Source organism: Sebastes fasciatus, chromosome 7 (genome assembly GCF_043250625.1).
Source record: "Sebastes fasciatus isolate fSebFas1 chromosome 7, fSebFas1.pri, whole genome shotgun sequence".
NCBI classification, from domain to species: Eukaryota; Metazoa; Chordata; class Actinopteri; order Perciformes; family Sebastidae; genus Sebastes; species Sebastes fasciatus.
The window spans coordinates 9,364,249-9,384,858 of record NC_133801.1 but is presented as its reverse complement, the minus strand read 5'-3'; the positions used below and the strand labels follow the sequence as shown (position 1 = coordinate 9,384,858).

At 42.0% G+C, this 20,610-nt stretch overlaps 1 protein-coding gene across 2 annotated transcripts in view; it reads left to right on the top strand.

Moving 5' to 3' along the window:
• The window catches only part of igsf11 (immunoglobulin superfamily member 11), a 111,528-nt gene that overhangs the window by 17,496 nt on the left and 73,422 nt on the right, over positions 1-20,610 (top strand). For both annotated transcript variants that reach the window (XM_074641418.1, XM_074641419.1), the window contains one exon: positions 15,308-15,337. In XM_074641418.1, coding sequence (XP_074497519.1) covers positions 15,308-15,337 — 30 coding nt within the window. The remainder of the gene's footprint in view (positions 1-15,307; positions 15,338-20,610) is intronic.

Genomic DNA, 20,610 nt, shown 5'->3' with positions numbered 1-20,610 from the left:
CATGGGACATTATCCCGCTCCAGAACGATTTCTCCGTATTCAGAGGATGATTTCCCCGTTGGAATTTGGGTCTCTGATGGCCAGAGTTGAACGTGCGGCCCTCCCTCTATTGTGCATTGTAATTAAGCAGAATAGGGCTACGTAATGCTTTGAGAGTGGGTGTTAGACGGAGAGAGATGTAGCTGGTCTTTATTACTGTAGCACTGGGTGATGAGAGAGACGTGGGGATGGGTGTTGTATATTGGAGCACAATGGAAAAATTACTCTTTGTTAAAATGAGGAATAGGAGGGCCCATTGAGACTGTGTGCCTGCACAGCCACATGAGATGCTCTTCACCATTGTTGTAATGAAACACTGCTTATAGATAAAAGCTCATGAAGACAGGTTGCACAGAGGAGCTGAAGCAACCACTCTGCCATGCACAGCGGGGAGAAAAAAAAATGACTCCAATTTTTAATTAATCCTTGTTTGAATTAAGATGAAGAATGAATACTGCAAATTGGCCGTGCAGATGAGATGAGGCATGCATGATACAGTGTTTCATAGCTGGTTATCAGAGCATCACAGACACTGAGAGGCAGCGGGTGGCGGAATAAGAGCTAAACTCTGTAAGGAACGCGAGTGGGAGAATAACTGGAGACCAGTTGACTGGAGAGGTGAAGGTGAAGCTGAGAGAGGAAATCAGCCGCACGGGCATATTTCACACCTGGTTTAACAGTTTAACTGAGGATGAGAGACCTGAGAGTGAGGGAGGAGATGCAGGACTCGGGGTGGGTGAAGAGGTCTCTCGGACAGTATACGCACATTACTTGTTTTGCCGGTTATGTTTTGAGGGAAATTATGGGAATGAAGGGCTACGTTCTTGTACTGCACAAAACTCATAAGCAGGTGGTGGCTTTGACACTAGAGACCAGGGTTCATATCCTGACTCCCGTGTGTGGTTAGGCAACAAAAGCACTTTGGTTAAGCTTAAAGGAAAGCTTGTGGTTTCTGTTAAGTATTACTAAAGTAAAGTGTTGTGACTTGCTTCAAGACATTGTTGACTTTTTCAATATTTGAATCAAGACTATGATCTTTCCCTAACCTTAACCAAGAGCTTGTATTACAAAAGCAGATAGTGTAGGGGAAACAAATGAGATATGTTGTCAAACAACTCTATCCCTCAAAGGATTGAACAATCAGATACCATGGCGTGTCTTGCTCCAAGGACTTTTAGGATTTTATCAACACATTCTCATGCCAACTCGTTACATACCGCCGCTTTGTCACGCCACTTGGCGTCACATTATTTTCGGCATCGAAACCACTATAGTTGCCCTTGGCATCACTTTAGGATTAGGCAACAAAACCACTATAGTTAGGAGGAGGACAGAAAAACATTGTTGTGCTTAAAACTACTACGTTTGTACAGTGAAAATGACTCTGAACATTGCAAACATGGGACACGAACGAACAGCTGATAGTAACATGACACACAAGACACAAACAGCGGTCTCCTGGATGAAAGCCTTGTTTGTTGGAGCCATCCACCTCCCCTCCTGCCCTGTGAGTCTCTTTTGCTCTTTAAACTACGTCACCACACTCCGGGCGCACTTTCTTGGAGCATTTACTGTTGCCGCGGATGGGTTTACATGTATAAACTACATAGCTAATGGAATGCTTGGCACGTTTCATACCAGCACTAAAGGGTGCCGCCGTGTGCGGTGGTACCGAACGCCGATGGTCGTGACAAAGCCTCTGTATTTAACGCTCTGGGAATGAGAACGGGCTGGATTTTATAGAGCTGGTAAACTCAATATACAAGTAGTGCAAATGATTACACAATGTTCAATGACTTATGAAAGCTGCAAAGCCGATGTTTTTTTATTCCTCACATATGCAATTTCTATAAATATACTTGTAAATAGACTTTGTGTGTTGTGGTCTAGTGGTGTCTAGTGTCTAGTTTTTCTTTTCTTTATACAGTACGTAACATAATGTGGCAGATTGTACACTACACCAACAATAATTGACAGACACTCCCCCAGGAGATTAATTGTCCCACACCTGTGCACACAGAGTGGGCGGAGCATTATCTATTGAAGATCGATGCATGAATTGTGTAAAATACTCTTGATGACGGTACAGACGGACCGAAACGTTAGTATGATCAATAAATTGTGATGCTGAGCAAGAGCATTGTGTCGGATCGTCTTTTCTCAAGACTAAAGATACTTTTCAACGCATATGTGAGATAGTTGTATTTGTGAATGTTTCCATGTTGGTAAAAAACTTGACAAAATGGGACCAAACTGGAGTGAGATAAGAAAAGAAGGAAAACCTGAAAGAGGTTGGAAAGTTAGAGGAAGAAGAAGAGAAAGCGTAGAGTGAAGAAAGAGGAAAAATTAAGAATTAAGTAGGCCTGAAAGTTAAGTTAAGTTCAGAAGGGAAGCTGATATGACAAGCTCATGCACCTTCGGTTATCTGTTCAATTTGCCACTAAATTAATTTGCTATCTGCTGTTTTACTGTGGTAGCTTTTTATCAAGTTATTAACTCTCCTCTCCTCTCCTCTCCTCTCCTCTCCTCTCCTCTCCTCTCCTCTCCTCTCCTCTCCTCTCCTCTCCTCTCCTCAACTCCAAAACATCTGGAGCTCCCCACTGCGCAAATCCCTTTCTCTTAAACCATTTAACACTTGTTCGCTCCGTGCCATCCCTCGATCTTTCGCTTTCAGTTCAGAGGGCAGAGAGCTCTTGACAACCCAAACGCTTGATTTCCCCTCTTTTCATTTCCTTTCTTTATTCCCAGCTTGGCGGAGTTGTGAATGAATGTGAAAGAAAAAATAGAAAGAAACTTTATTTTTACAGTTCATTTGCACTGAGTTTTTCTCTCCCCAGCCTGGTGGAGACTCAGGTGGGCATGAGTATTAATAGCTTCGCTCGTTTGTGACGTCAGCTGAAATCACACATGCGCCTCTTAACGCTCAGAGGTGTTTTATGTTAGTTAGTCGCATCACTCCCAGCAGTTTTTTTAGTCGGCGCTGTAAAGCACGTGTCTGTATAAAACAGAAAAGAAAATGTTCCTCTCCTCATGCCTGCTTTTCTGCCTCGTAGCCACAATCATGTTTTCATTTTCATGCCTCTTCTCTCTGCTGCTATCCTGCTCTCTGCTCCCCGATCGTTCACTCTATCAGTCTGTCTCTTCATCTTTAATGTCATTGTCAACCAGTATTTCATTCCCCCTCTTTTCTCTATCTCTCTGCATGTGACCATGTGACTAATCTCTCTCTGTGCCTCTCTCTCTTCATTGAAAAAGGCCTGTATACTCTGTCTGAAAGCTTTGTGGGGTCCTAAATGCTAAATGCCAGTCTGTCTCTGCCAGGCGCCCGCTTAGTGCCGGTCTCCTTGGTGATGAGACCAGCGATCAGGCCGTTCTGCACCAGACACTGAGGGGTTTGTGATTGAGCGTGCACGTTTGTGTGTGTTTGTGTCAGCGTACAGTAGATTTGTGTGTGTGTTTTGCCCCCTATCTGTGCAAAGATGTGTACTATATGTAAGGGAGAGAAAGGAGGGCAGTGCGAGGGACATGTATTCACTGGCTCATTATCATGTGAATGCATTATGTTTCCTGTCAACATGTCTCTGCCAAACAAGAGGGGCCCTGTTCTCTCTGCCAGGACTCAAGCGACACAGCGGCCAGGCCCCAACGTGGTGCGGTTCTGCGCTGGCACAATTTACCAGGAGTTTAGCTCCACAGACACTGCTGTTGGCCTCATCCCGATTCAGTCCATCTGTACTGGCATCTCAGCAGCCGGCGAGGAATCAGTCTGTGGGAATGAGATGGGAAGACTCCATTCAGAAACATTTAATAAGTGATGGAGGGCTTGTTATGGATTTAATTTAGATACTTGTGATATAATCCTGAACTTTATGTATAAAAAGATGGTTTTATTAAGCACAATACACAATGGTATATAAAACTTTCAGCTTGATAAAATATATTAAAATATACAGAAATGTTTGACAGTACAGGAAACAGCTCTACATTTATTACCAGTTTGGTCCAGCCTTCCATTTTCTGACGTAGTCCAAGGTAGTCCAGTCCCCAGCAATGTTTTCCAACTAAACATTCCCGTACTGCGCACCAATCTGCCTGTCGATATCACGCTCCATTTTACCCTCACTCGTGAACAAGACCTCGAGATACTTGAACAGCTTCACTCAGCGCAGCAACTCACTCCCAACCCGGATGAAGCAATGCATGCCGTCTTTCGGCAGAGAACCTTGGGCTCAGACTTGGAGGTGCTGACTCTCATCCTGACTGCTGCACACTCGACTGCAAAATGCCCCAGTGCGTGGTGGAGGGCACGTTCTGATGAAACCAACGGAACCACATCATCTGCAAAGAGCAGAGATGCAATTCTGTGGTCCCCAAAGTGGACAACCTCCAACATCACAAACAGAATTGGTGACAAGATACAACCCTGGCGGATCACAGCACCCACTGAAAATGTGTTTGACATCCAGACGCAGCTCTCACTCCGGTTATACAAGAACCGGATGGCTTGTACTCCATACTCCTGCAGTATCCCCCACTAGACTCCCCAGGGAGTCCACCAGGTGGTGACTAGTTGACAGCTCCACCAGAGTGTCCAAGACATACGGCCGCAGATGTGATGATATGACCATAAAGTTGATCATCGACTATCTATTTCTTAGATATCTTAATATAAAGGTATATTTTAATGAAATTTTGACCCAAAAAAGGGAAATCCATCATGTATCAAGTGCTAACCATGCTACTCATTAAAATAACAGATGACCTGATTTTGCTTTCCCTAATCAAATCCCAAGATGATTTTTAACAACCAACTGGAGGAAAACTTTCCCTAAAATCAAACCTGCGCTCTGAAGAGAACCATCAAGCAAATGGCCTTTGCCATTATCATTATCGGCCCACTAATTCTCTACAATAGTCTACCTACATCGGAGCTGCGTCTCTGGCTGTTGTTGGGGAGTATTGATCCAGCTGACAGAGACTAATTCTTTCGTAGAGTTAGAGGTCAGCCCTGTGGTCTGAGCTATCACATCTCACTGGGACCAATTTAAAGGCCTGAATAGCCAAGGGGCCGAACAGCACGACTCCCTGTGCTAATGCCAACCTGAGATGTTGTAAAGCTGTATGTGCAGGGTTTCAGTGTGTGTTAGGGCAGGTATACATGTGTGTGGGAAGGAGGTCTTATATGCATGTATTCATGCATGTGTGTGCTTCAAAGTGCTTGTGCAAGCAACATTGAGATGCTTTGCATCTGTGAGAGATTGCATGCCGTTTACACACTTATTATGTATAAATGGGTGGATGAATAGCACCCGTGAAGCCTGTGTGAATGAGCGTATTCTAGATGGATGCATTTAGCCAGAAAATGGCTCCACTGTGGGCTAAAGCCTCATGTATTATGAAGACCATGAGCTACTGTCTGTGGTCTGAACTCAGGTGGAGGTGAACTGAAGTGGGCTTTTAAAGGCTTATGTCCCCTAGGAATTGCTGGCACAAATAATAAGGAATAAAACACAGAATTAGCTTGGAGTGAGGCGCTTTAATCTATTTTTATTGAAAGCTATTTTATCCTCGCCAAAGCTCAGTCGTGATCCAGAATCTTTTTGAAAGGGGAGACCTGGCCAATATAGGAGAAGCAGACAGGACCACCAGTAAACACTTTTCAAAATGAACGATGAGTCATTTCACTGCTTCAAAATCATGTCATTTTATTTTGAAATGATTTGACATATTGCCTTTCTTGCTGAGAACCGGACGGTCCCCATAGAAAAGCCTAGGGGAGAGGCTGTGCGCTGCTCTTTATTGGAAGCGTGGAAGTAAATCAGAAGCACATTTGCCAAACCAACCCTGAGTCCTTATCCTTGAAGTCTATTCTCTTGTAAAACTGAAAAACACTGTTTGAAAACACCTCCGATAAAGCATAAATCTCACCAAACGGTGTTTAGTTTAGCACAAAGACTGGAGTCTCTGGTGATTGCCTGGCAACCTCACAGTGATGACTAGACTCCCAGAAGTGACTGTGCCAGGCCATGAAATAGTCAGGCCCACAATATGTCGTTTTTATGCTTCGGCTTTTGTACGGATTAAACAAATGACATATAATATGTTAATTAGTGAGCTTTAGAAGTGCTGGGAGACAGATTATGTTACCTTTGGACTAGGGCTGGTAATTGATTAAAGTATTTAATCACAAATTAATCCCACATTTTTGTGTATCTTAAAGGAAGATTTGTCAAGTATTTAATACTCTTTTCAACATGGGAGTGGGCAAATCTAATATGCTGCTTTATGCAAATATATGTATATATTTATTATTGGAAATTAATTAACAACAAAAAAATGAAACCCTCAGGTACTGCATTTAACATGCTAAAATCATAACATGGTAAACTGCAGCCCGACAGGTAACAACAGCTGTCAGTGTGCTGACTTGACTATGACTTGCCCCAAACTGCATGTGATTATCATAAAGTGGGCATGTCTGTAAAGGGGAGACTCGTGGGTACCCATAGAACCCATTTTCATTCACATATCTTGAGGTCAGAGGTCAAGGGACCCCTTTGAAAATGGCCATGCCAGTTTTCCCTTGCCACAATTTAGCATAAGTTTGGAGTGTTATTTAACCTCCCTCACGACAAGCTAGTATGACATGGTTGGTACCAATGGATTCCTCAGGTTTACTATTTTGATATGATGCCAGTATCTTCACTAGCTTTAAAACTGAGCCTGCTATGAGGTAAAAATCTCAAGTTGCGTTAAAGAAATTAGTGGCGTTAAAATTAATTTGCACGAATTATTTTCACATTAACTTTGACAGCCCTACTTTGGACAAAGCCAGACTAGTTGTATCCCACCTGTTTCCAGTCGTAATGCTAAGCTAAGCTAACTTGCTGCTGCTGGTAGCTACATATTTAGACATATAGAGTGGTAAAAAAACTTCTCATCTATCGTGGCAAGAAAGCAATTAAGGGTATTTCCAACAAATGTTAAAGTATTCTTTGTTTGGTAACACATTGTTTGGGTCACCCTTGTCTATATCCTCCAATACACAGAAGGAGAAAAATACATTTCCAGACCAATTTGGGGTGATTTCTAAAAGAGGAACATACTGTAGCAGTGAAATTCACAGAACACTGTGTTTTCTATCCTGTAAATGTTGCTCCATTTATTTCAGTCCATGAGTCAAATTAAGGAAAATTACACGTACTTTGCAGAAGGAAGCCTGAGACCTTATTTTGGTTTCTGATGATGTGACGGAGGCCTGATTGAGAGAGAATATAAAAATAATCTGGCTACCTCCACTGACAAATTGACTGCAAAATGACCTTTCCATAAAAGCATATGTGGATCCACTAAGTTGGCTCCAGCAGTCTCATGCTCTAACGTATCTGTGCCAGACTGAGCCACTCTAACTGCTCTTATTTCCTTCACACTTTTTCCAATTAAAACACGACTTGTGATTAAAGGACAGCAGTCGGCTGGCTAATATGTACAGCATGTGTGAGTGCATGTGTGTTTAATAGAGAAAGAGAGAAACAGACAGTGTGTGCGAGTGCGAGTCGAGCCATGTTGGCAAGCGTTTGGATGACATTGTCTTTATTATCTTGACCTGTGTGCATGTGTGTGTTATATTTGCTTAACTGTGCTGTTTGTATACGTGTATATGTGAGTGTGTCTTTATTATATTGGTTTATTGGACGTCTGCGCCAAGTGCTCCCAGTTCACACTGCGGGTTAATTGACCTCTGGAGACGCTTCTCTCCGCAGTGATAAAGAACGTCTGGATGATTATTCTTCATTTGCCTTAGATATGAGATATGAAAAGGGCTTTGAGTTCTGAGGTGGCTCATTACTTTTTAAATGAGACACATTTGAACACACCATCTCTCGTATGTTAAACGTTTCTTTGATGCCTGTGTCTGAAATATTGTCATAATATTACTAGAAATATTATGACTTTTTTAATTTGTATTATTTTAAGATGTTGGGTATTTAAATACTTATTTTCCTACCACCAGTGACACATTCAAAATGGTCAAATCACACCACATTTAAAGACATTACTGTACATAGTTGACAAAAATAGACAGGCCACATACTCTTCAGGTAATAATTTAACCACAAAATGGAGATCCTCTGCTTTGGAACAGGACTCTTCATTTTGTTTTATTCACGTGCAAATACATTTTATATGAGCAATATTAAAAGGTCTGATCATCAATGATTAATAGTCTTTGTGCTGTAATGTAGGTTAGGGCCCAGGAGGCTAGCGAGCTGGAACGCAAAACAAACAAATCATACTCCATAATAGAAAACATCTTTTAACATCCTCTCCGCTGCATTGTAATGACCTGTAGAGAGCCGACGATGAAAAATGATCAATGTGATGAAGTCATGAGGGGTTTTTGTTACTTGTGTTTAAATTTGTTTGCAGCACTCTCAAGGACAGCGTGTGTTTTCTGATGCTTGACACACACACACACACACATGAGCAGGCACACACGCTCACTCAGAGGCATTCACACTTACACAATTAAAGAAAAAAAATAAGGAATAAAGCCTTTGTGAAACAAACAACTTGATTAAGACTCAGGAGGGGAGAGAATCAGGTGTGAACACCGTGGGTCATGAAATCATGTGTGAATGTATGCCAAGGATGTGTTTATAAAGATGCAGTTTGCGTGGTTTTAAGGAGCGCTCCGCCTCCTGAGGGAGTTTGTTTGGGCATGTTATCTCCATCATTGCCGCTCGCTACCTGGTGATCAGCTTCTGGCTGAGAACACTAGCAGGAGAGCCGAGCGTAGGTTTGCCTCTGGGAGACACACTTTTGTTTTCCTTGAAGCTGCATTCACTTCCTTTATTTGTTCTCTTCACTAAGATAGGAGGAAAATTGTGAGTGAGGTGGACTAGAAAAACAAAAGAGACATTTCTGACTGTGTATAAATGATTCTAATAATAATAGGATATAATCCTTTACATGAGTAAATCTCTACCTTTAAACATACACATTTATTTTACACAATTTAAAGGACCAGTGTGTAGCATTTAGGGGGATCTATTAGCAGATTATAATATTCATAACTATGTTTTTATTAATGTATAATCACCTGAAACTAAGAATCGTGTTTTCGTTAGTTTAGAATGAGCCGTTCATACCTACATAGGGAGCGGGTCCTCTTCATGGAGTCCGCCGTGTTGCTCTGCCATGTTTCTACAGTAGCCCAGAATGGACAAACCAAACACTGGCTCTAGAGAGAGCCTCTCTATGTTACCTGAAGACCATCGTAGTTCTCTGACACGCTTATGAAACTGCAGTGACGTGAACCGCAGAGTGCAAAACCGTACTACCGCCACTCGCCGTTTGACTTCTGTTGCTCCTAAAGTAGGGTTATTATGGTAAGGATGGCCGCTTTTGCACATGGTGGCTCACGTTACCGCAGTCTTGGAAAGGGAAGAGTGAGCGGAGGGGTACTCAGTTGGTTGCAGTCTGCAACCACACCTCTAGATGCAGCCCCATCCTACACACTGTAGCCTACCTATGTACCGTGTTCACTCCTTATAGCACTTATATATTTAGCAATAAAATCTCCAAACTCTTGTTTTTACTGCTCAAACAGTGTCCTCAGGAATGCAGGCAAAAGTAAAGAGTGATTTGTTTTATTGGCGTCAGTGTGCTTGTCACAGTCTGTCCCTCCTCTCCAGCCACATGCCCATATAATCCCTTTTAACAGAAGCAATTTTGACATGTCATAGCAGGGTAACCACAGGTGTAATTGATAAAATTAATTATGATCCTGTTCTATTTAGTGTGTCACAGCCATTCCAGTGAACCAGGACCGTGGCACACCTAAACGGAACAGTTTACCCTGTAACGACTTGCCCCTTCATTGCCAATTTCCATCAATCCATTAGGTGCCCTCAGACTTTCCCTCCTCTCTGCATCACCTGACTGCCCCACCCACCTGTTCCCACTTCCCTCATTAGTTCTGCAGTTGCCCCGCCCACCCCCTCACCTGCATCTCTTTTCCTCATCAGCCACTCACTACAGTATATATACCTGCCCCTACCTGTTTTCTGTAAATCTGAGACTGGCTACCTGGTTACCTGCCTGTTTTAAACTGCTGCATGATCTTTGGATTTCTTTGCCCATTTGGACTGCCTTCCTGGTCTTCACCCTTGCCTGCCTCATTACTCCATAAGCTTCCATACTTCCATATACATATTTTATAAATTCCTGAACTCTCCATCACTCTACCACTATTGTCTGCATTCTTGTCCTTCCCTGGTTGCTTGATTCACCAGCCTTGACAGCGCTCTTAGAAGAAGAACGAAGAGCTGGGTGGTGAATACACATAATTATTCCACAGAGGGAGAGAAGGAGGTAAAAGTGAGGAGGAACATTAGAAATAGATGGATACTTTTTCAGGATAATGATGTGATTTAAGATCAAGCACAACATGGAAGACCTTTGTGTGCGGACTAACCTAAATGTTATCTCTTTTGTAGCTGCTACTGAACTGCAGTTTTACAACCTCGATCACAATACTAACGTGTGCGTGCTAACATGGTGAACAAGTGTTCTGTGTGGTTATGTTATTTTGCATTATTAAGGCAGATAGGTTCCTGGAGGAGTGATTTGTTTAGATGGGAGCATACATTAGTGACCACATTTAGACCTGTATTGCCACTGAAGGGCAGAAGCACAGGGTTTAATTGTGGATTTATGAGGAGGGGGAGCCAATGCGGTTGGGGGGTTGGTTATGAGTGGGGTGGTTTCTACAGACCACGCTGTTTTCATAGGGACTATTTCTTAAGTAGAAAGTAGTTCAAATGAAAACTGTTGTGTTTTGTGGATCTGGACTGTCCAGACTAAGAATGGCACTGTTTATGGAAAGAGATGCTACTGTCAAATTTTGGAAATGCCACTTTTCTTTAATGCTGTACGATGAACTAAATTCCATTCACATCCATTGTATTGGTGAAATTTACCAGACAGCCACCTCAAATTGAATCTAACTATCTAAATGGCCTTAATACCACCAGGGAGAAGCGAGAACATTTACATTTTTTTATCTCTAAATATTTTTTGGTAATTTGAGTGAGGGAACCCTTTAAATTAATTCACCTTGAAGTCCCAAAAGACAATAATACAACACACCAAATATATTCCCAAATACACTGACAGTGGCAATTGACAGTTTTAGTTTTGCTTGAATTCATGGTTCAGAAACACTGCAGTTTTTGTCAAAAAAGATCTATTGTGCACAGCCCCTCGCTCAATTTGAAGGCACAAGTACCGATCCTGCTGCTGTGTGATCGCCACAACTATTTAATAAAGTCTAAGACAAGGAGCCTATATTCCATATCTGTTTGGTCAGTGTGAGACAGTGTCTGAAAGAGTTGGCATCGCTGTAAGATGAAGGAGACAAAGCTCCGGTGGCCCAATTTAATCCCTGGGCAGTAGAAGCAAGCTGTGAACACCAACGTACTGTATTATCACCATTTAAGTTGATATATGGCAAACGTATTAGCTGGCAAACAGATTCTTATTTACACATCCAGCAGTACAGGGTAACATTATCTATTGTTATTCATTGATTTGGAGTCGTGTCTCTGGCGGATGTGAGACCAATATTCACTCTTGTTAAGCTCTGTTTGGTCTCCATTTACTACGGAGAAAAATAATGGTCTCTTTAGCAGCTAAATGCTCCACTATGTTAACTAACTTTGTCTGTCTGCTGATTGGTACTGAGCAGGTAGTGTACAGGGGGTTTATAAAACTTTTTCGCTGGAAACTGCTGCAGGCTGTACTGATGAAAGCAGGGAGAGTGAATCAAACGAATAGAAACAATGAGCTGAAAGAAGATAAAGCGCTCTGTAGTAGGGAGGAGGTTTGTTACGAGTGACCCCTTCCACACACATACACATAGCAATTCAATCCATTGTTAATGGTTAAATAATGATTATGGTAGTTTGAAACAGTGGAGTACAACCACTGTCAAAACAACTTCTTATTTCCTTAATTTGGTTCCATCTGCTCTCAACTCTGAGCGTTAATCCTCCTGACTTTGTCTTTCATTCCCCAACTTTCTTTAAAATGCATACATCTTTCCATTTATTCCCACGAACGCCTCCAGAGTCCGAGGCAAACTGCCAAGGAACTGCAAATGAGCAATTACTAACGCGGGCAAACACAGAGTCAGATGTGTGAACTGAGAACAAAGACGTATAGATTAACACAAACATTGATGTCAGGCAGAGAAAGAGAGGACGAGACAGTACACAAGAGACAATTACAGAGAGGCTTGTGATATGTGGCCGTCAATGGGCTTTTACTGTTTTTTACTTGTGGCGAGAGAGGGGGGGCTACAGATGGGGTGGCTTGGTCTCCATGGAAACTGACATTCCCTTGAAGGTGCTTGGCAGCCACCGCCAATTGTTGAGCTTGGGTAATGGTTTGAAATTCTCCGTAAAGTGCCTCAGAGGTTGAGATTAAATTCAACCTGCTCGGGGTAGACTCACGCAGTGACTAATCACACCGGTTCAGAGGGAAGGAAAGACTGCGCCTGATGGCATTCAGACAGGGAAATATATAGCCTGTTGCTCACGTGTCAGATGTTTATTTTTGCTCTTTTGTTCTTGGCTGCCAGTCGCTCTATAAAATATTACTTGTCGTATTTTTTAGAGACATTTCTTGCATTGATAGTCACTAATCGCTCTATCCAACCATCATCGATTCAGTCCTGCCCTGCTGATCCAACCAGGTAATTTGCAGGGACATTTTCAGATATATCAACTGTTAAAATAACAGCACTTGTTTTTCTCTGTTATTCCTGTACTTCCCTCCCTGTTTCCCATGAGCCTTTGCTCCAGCTGGCAGACCAATCTGAATGAGAGTAGTCAGGCACCGCTGCTTAACAACTGATGAAATGATTGCTCCTCTCCGTCTCCAAGTGCCGTTCACTTTAGCCGTACGTAGCGTGAAGACCTGCTGCTGATGGGCCTGTGAACGTCTGCAGCTGAAAAGGATCAGCCAGGCGAAGCATCAGCCTCACACCTCTGGCTGCGCAGCCAGCTCATGCTGAAAATATGGGCGATTATTACTGTGTGCGTTGAGATCCTTTAGTTAACTGGAATCAAATTTGTAAACATGGGTAAACCTATTCGAGCACAAGGCATTTTTTAGTGAGTTTGGCCTGCTGCTGCTGTTGGTCTTGTCACACATGAAGGGGGTGTAACAGGATTCTCCATTGAGCAAATGCATGACTGTGTGTTTCCAAGATCATAAGCACTCAGCTCTCTACAAAACGCTATTTGCATTGGTAACATGAAACAGCCATACCGAGGTATTACTTGTGTCAAATAGGTACCATAAGGACAAATACACAAGGGTGTTTATGGGAGGGCTAATCCTGTGATTCAATACATTTTGTACACATTTATTTGGATGAAAACACCAGACATGAACTTGCACATGAACAGCATTGGCATGCAAATGTATCCATGTGTCTGTGTGTGTCAGAAGCAGATTGTAAAGCTTATTTGTATGCTACAGCAGCTCCTGTTGTTTCCAGGCCTCTAGCCTGGGTGGTCAGTCTCTGTTCAGCAGTTTTTCGGCAGAGGACATATCGTAACTGCCAGTCTCTCCTCTTTTCACGAGTCTGTAAATGGAACTACAGTGCAATGACAATGAAGCAGTGTTTTGCAAGAATATAAGAGAGACTGGCTGTGGGAAATTGAAAACTATATTAAAGCAGATCTGGCTAAAGTAAATCTGGAGTCTTGAGAAAGTATTGTTATTTAGGAAATACACAGCTAAATGTGTGTTTTCTCCAGGAGAAGCCATTCCAAGTGGTTCCTTCCAGGCAAAAAGCTTTTTATCACTGATCATAGCATTCAAAGCACTTTGAGTGAAGGTACAGAATCTCAAACACTCACTGTAGCTTTGCAAAATGTTACTGATCAATCCGCAGCCAGCGCTGGACCATCCCACTGAGCTGATCCTGTTATCAGACAGCAGACGTAGCAGGCATCTGTTAGCACATGAAAAACCAACAAGACAACAGGTCGAGATCCAGCAGCACGAATTGGTTGGTTCCAGTGCATCAGCTTCAGACTGGAAACCAGTAATTGAGGGTAGAGTGCTTCGGGGAATTGGGGAGAATATGTTCTTTTGGGGATTTCACTGCTGGCAGTGTTGGTGGGCACAATTTGGCACTGGGAGGCGTATAAAACATTCATTCAAATTCCCAGTGAATCCATTATTTATTATGTATCAGAATGAAGATGCAAACATATCTACAAAGTATTTTCTGTTTTGTCCTCTGTGGCCAGTGAGCATTACCAAACCTCTTAGCACAGAGCTGAAGTAATTAATCATATTATGCACTGTAGCAATATCTAATGTGCCTTTGCAGTAATCTCTCTAACAGACTCTTCTGGTATTCTTTAATACCAGACGAAGCAGTGTTTGCTGCTACCACACTGGTGCATACAAGCAGAAGTCAAATAGGTTGATTGCTGGCAATTGTAATGATGATAGCAGTAAGATGATCTATGATCTTATATTGCCTGGCACAGAGAGATATTAAGTTTGGGTGCACATGCTATCAGGAAGATGGTGATGTTTTGTACGAACGCTCACAAGACAAGGTGATGATGCCAGTTTGCAACCCGAGTACGAGTGTATCCGAGTATGTGTGAGAAATGCTTATTGTGTGTCTCTGTAACAGAAGTGCATACAGTATGTGTGTGCACATGTGATGTATTTAGCACACATGAACGTTGACTTTTTTTGGTGGATATGCACCCTTGCACCATAATTACTTTATGCTCCGTGCCAGGGAAGGATTTAATTAACTGCCCCCTTGTCAGGGTAGATAATTAGTCAATAACACACACATGCACACACACACACAGACACTTTCTCTCTCTTTCTCTCAAACACACATAGGATAAGTAAATGTTTGCCATGCTAACACTAATGTTGAGGCTAGAATGTACTAACAATTACTTGCTGTTGCAGGAACATAAAGTACAAGTCTTGAGTGACACGGCTCAATAGGCAATTATAGAGGAGTATTGAGAGAAGCCGCAGACAGGAACCGAGCATGGTGTGGGTTCTGTCTGCCTACGGAGAGAAGCTAATGTTGTTGATTTTTGTTTAAATTGCTTCATCAGTGCGGCAGCGCACTGTATGATCTGCTCAGCCTCGCTCATGCTCGCTCGGAACACAACAGTAATTATGTTTTCTTCTCTTTTTTCCCCTGCAGGTTCAAGGTTTGATCTGCACACAGGGAAAGGTAAAACAAAAGTCTTCATTTTACTTTATTATCTTTTTGCTCTTTCCCTACTCTCCTTTTCTTTTTTTTTTCTCTGCACGCGGAGGGAGACGGGAGGATTTGATTGGCAGGCATTAGACTGTGTTTGCAATTATGTGTGTTCATGTTGTGTGTGTGTGTGGATGGATATAGAGGCATTACTGGGGAGATTTGTGGCCCAGTTTTGCCGTTTTCACTGCAACACTAACACATGCATACACAGATAGTTAGCGCGGCCTGTTATCCTAATCATGGTGAACATAAAATGTGGATTAGGGGTGTCTTATGGTATCAGTCATAATCACACACAAACACATACTGAAATACCCCAGCGCACCTGCCGCTGCAAAAAAAGACGTTTTAATGTCAGATATTATGTCGACACGGATTCCATCTGAGAGATGGTAATTCTTGCTTAGTTTAGTTGATGTAAGTGTCTTGTAAGGTCCCCTGCTGTGTGTATTTTTGCATGTGTGTTTAGCTAATGACTCGACAGGATGTCTCTCCCAGCTGATTTTACAAAAGAATAACAGAATATCATAATTTTTTATCTATCCTGGAATTTGACAAAGTATTTGTTGTGTTGTCCAGGATGACGGTTTTGTCGCCGTTTTGGGTTTTGCCATCTAGGCAGCATTTGATCATTATGCCGATGGCGGACCTACAGCTCTTTTTGGTCTATTTCTGGCAGATGGAGTCTGTAACGGTTTATGTCTGTGGCCTTCCCTGTGTAGATCCCAGAGTATTTTAGTCCAGAATAATCCCCACCATCTGCTGTCTCCTCTACTACGTTTTAGTGCTCAGTATCTCTCTCTCTATCGGTCACTCTGGTTTATTTCCTATTGCATTTCCTCTCCTTGTTTTCTCTATATTTTATGATCCCTCGCAGCTGTATCTTCTCATATTCAGGCTCTCAATCTCCATCATCACCTTCCTTCTCCTTCCTCCACTCAATCCCAATCTGACTGCTCCTTCTTTCTCTTGTAAATGTCTTCCCCTTTCCTCCTGTCCACTTTTCCATGATCTCTTCCTCCTCCTTTTTAATATTTGCTTTTTTTTGGTCCTTGTTTTAAATGTCTGGATGTCTCTACACTCTCTTCTCAGTGTTTCTCTCTCTATCCATTTCTCCGTCCACACATAGCCCACGCCCACGCCAACCACTCTCCACAGGATGTCAAATCCTAATCTGGGCTTCATGCACACAGACTACACCCTCTGGTTTCTAATTTGAAAGTCCTAAATCAACACCATTATTTCCAGCAAAACTGCTCCTCAGGGGTTGGACCAGCTGTTCCTAAATCCATCGCTGAGTTGGTGTGTTAAGTCCCTTCCTAAGTTCTTAGTAACTACTAGCTAGTTTCAAACTAGTGATTAACTAAATTGGGTCGCCCAATTCAAACTTAAGGAATGTCTTGGCTCGTAATGTGGAAATCCGTTGCTAGGAAACATCTGTAGCACCATCCAATCAAAAGCAATCAACTATGTGAACAGGAAGTCAACCCAGCATCACGAGCTGTAATAACAGTTTTAGAAAGCCAAATGATACATTACCTGGAAAAAAAACGTAACACCGCATAAGCGACCATATCGAGTCATTTAATTGTTATTAGGACAATTTACTTTTTCATTTTAGGCCTATTGTGTTATTTTTGTGAAATGTAATTTAATATCTTCCCAGTTTACATCATTATTAAACAGCATTTTAATCAAATGTCGGATCAGATATGATGATAATTTTTCTTTCAACCTTTAAAAATCTGTATCTAAAGGATCATGTTTTGTTTTATATTCGTAAGCTAAGTTCTGTCCATTGGTTCAGTTAACTACGCAACACTTACATCTGACAGTGTTGTAAATATTAAGTAACAAATCAAGAGTATAAGAAGTCTTTGTGTACGACTTTGTGCAGTGCATCCCGTTTTAATTTATGTGTAAATCAGAAAACTTTGATGTTATAGTTTTGCTAACTTTGAACTCACTAACAGCTGGTGCGACCGGCTCCAGCAAAGCCAGAAACAACTAACTAATTTGTGCTGCTGACAAAATGCAGAACAACTTACACTGTTACAGGCTACCAGCTCATCAAGGAAAGGATTTAACAGTTTATAACAGAGCATAACAATTAAACAGGCAATTTCACAACAAGGATGAAACATTGATTATAGTTCAGAGGTTAGAAAAAGGGGCTCGTAACTGAAAACACAACTGTAAAAAAGATAATCTGCTTGCTTGGAAAATCATTTGAAATATGAATGGCTCTCATCTTCCTCTACAAGTACCCCTTAGGTTCTCTGGGAAAAGGTAGTGGACTCTCAGCTGCTCCGCTTCAGTTGATCTCTGGCAAATGGTACACAACTACTGGAGAAACCCTCCAGTGTGTACGACTGTATCGCTTATTTCCTCTGTCTTCTTCTCCCAGACTGATGCGCTAAGTGAGGCTTAGCTCTTTGTCAAATTAATACAACTGAGAACCTGACAACAACAGTTCACTTAGAGTGGAAATACATGCATTTACAACGTTGACGATCTCCATAGACAGACACTCAGTGTGCCATAATGTGAAGGTTTATTCTCCTTGATGGATTCAGCGTGCCCCTGAGTGACTCGCAGCGACAGCAATGACAACAATAGCAACAATAGCAACTGAAATACAGACAGGTATGACAAACCCCACCTCAGTGACACGGTTGTCAGCCATGTACAGCACTCTGTACACAGCTGGATTAACAATGACTGAATGGATTAGTGAGTGTGTGTGTGCGAAAGCGAGAGAGTGAGACAGAGACAGAATGATAAAACACGGTGGTGACTCCTGTGTCAAGTGGGTATTTGATAAAGCCGGATACCTTAAACAGATACCGATAATACCCCGAGATCATCATATTTTGGCTCGGCTGCCAGTGACATCACAAAAACCATGCCCTCCACATGCACATGCGAGCAGACACCCACCCACAGCATCATATCCTCGTCATCTGACCCAAATCCATTAGCACTAGGAGTCACAACCTCATCCACCCGCTCCTCTCCCTCAATTTCTTCCTCTTCCTCCTCTCTTTTTCTTTCCCCAACATAAGGTCCCCAATGTGGGACATTTTCCTCCGCCAGCTCATCTGAAATGACATGAACAGAGACAGTCGAACAGTGAGATTAAGCACGTAGGTGTTCACAGCCCGGTGGGCACTTATGTTGCAGCGTTTTAAAGTGGCAGCTAAAGAGCCAGCCTCTCTTTACGCCACTCAGAATGACACATTTATCAGTTCTTGCCATTTTACGGTCCTCTCAGGGAAGACAGTTATATAAAAGCAGATAAAGATAACGTCAATCACAATACAGACATCATCTTGTGTTAAACCATCTGCAGCTTGAGGCTTAAGGCTAGTTGTCCTCTAAGCTCATTTTCTTGGTTTTAATCAATGGTAATGATGATGCTCCTTGAAATATTTGTTTTGTTGTTTTTTAAAGAACGCCACAAACTCTGTGTGTGTGTGTGTGTGTGCATAATGTATGTGTGTGTATGACAGTAGTATGATTGCCAGCTGGGCCATTTATGCTTCAACTGCATGCCTCCCTGCTGCTGAAAATTGCTTTGGATTGCTGTTAATAGCTACTTTTGCCATTTCCCCTGCGAGTCCAATATGTAAAAATCCGCCATGATGTCATTCTTCTGTAGCTCCTTTATCCTCACTGCTGCGACGCATTTCTTGGATTACTTGTATTCTAACATTGCGTAGCGCTCCAGAAATGTCAGTAATGAATACAAGGCATACAATCTGCTTGACTATTCAAAACGCTCCTAATTGAAATGCTGAAAAGACAGCTCTGGCTAATCAGCTTAGAGATGTAGTCCGCAGTTGACGGATAATAAAGAGGATCTTAGTGCTGAAGAGTCTATTACCACCCCTGTAATGAGGAGTTCACACAATATGATCCGAGGACAATGGAGGGATGTAGGGAAGTTAGGAGGGAGAGGGTGGCAGCAGGCACGGAGGAGTAGAGGGCTGCGGAGATGGCTCCCATTGTTCACAAAGAGGTGTAAAAACATCACATCAAAGGGGCTGAACACCTACTGCAGAAAAGCAAGTTTGTAAAAACAAGTTTTTAAGTGGAGATTTAAAGGATGTGACTAATGTAATGAGCTGAACTAATGCAGGATATAACCCTGAGTGCGAGTGTAAATGTTCACAAATGCATGCCTGAGTCAAATCATAGAAGTCAAGTAAATCCTTAAAATGAATTGTGAAATCTACTGGAACTCAGTGCAAAGACACTGTACTGAAACTGGAGCAACAAGTCCTTAAACCAGATAGAATAGGCTGTTTGTCAGTGCTTTACAAAATGTCCCATATGACTACAACTGAGTAGAAACGCTGCTGGGTCTTTGTGGTAATCACATACAGGTGCTCTTTGGATCCTCCAGGTATACTGTGCCTGTAACATTATATAGGTGTGCAAGCTACTGCTGAATGCTGACAGCGACCCTGATGAAGACCTATATCATTGGTCATTTTAAACTATTATTGCCATGTCAAATAAAGGGATTTTAATTTTGTTCAAACTCTACAGTGTACTTTGATTATTTTTGAATAGAGACTTGCATTTTGTGCTTTTTTGCGATCATGTTCCACCAATGCAATGAGCCCTTCACAAGATTGAATAGTCCCATATGACTGTTTTCAAGACAACTGATAGGAATGTTTTCTGATGTACCAGCTCTATGGATAAAGTATAGTTAATCTTAGACAACTAAAAATACTGAAAGAGATCAGGTTTGAACCGGGGTCTCCAGTGTATGTGTCATCCCTAAAGGGGTTTGAAGGAGATAACAATGTCAGACTACTTTGGCACTATGTAAGAGAGGGCAGTCTGGGTCCATCAAAAGGGATCTGTTGTCAGGAGAACGTTAACACATTGTTGTTTTCAGCATTGGGTCAATCAACCGTCGCTGTCGGACAATGTCAAAGGAGGATATGTGATCCGTCGTCTTTGTTGTTGGCTGCTGAGATGAAGATGTGAACAGGCTTTACCTCTCAGCCAGGAAAAACAGACTTGGAAAAGATAAAAGCATGAATATCTTTCTCCAATTTAGAGAACAATAATATTCATATTTTTTAATCAATTCTAAGTTGATTAAAACTCAAAGATAAGGTTAAGTCAACAATTAACTCCTACACATGTCCTTCTAAGGTGTAAAAATATCTTGTGATTGTTTTCAATATAGTATATATTATTTACCTGATTCGACTGTTATCAGG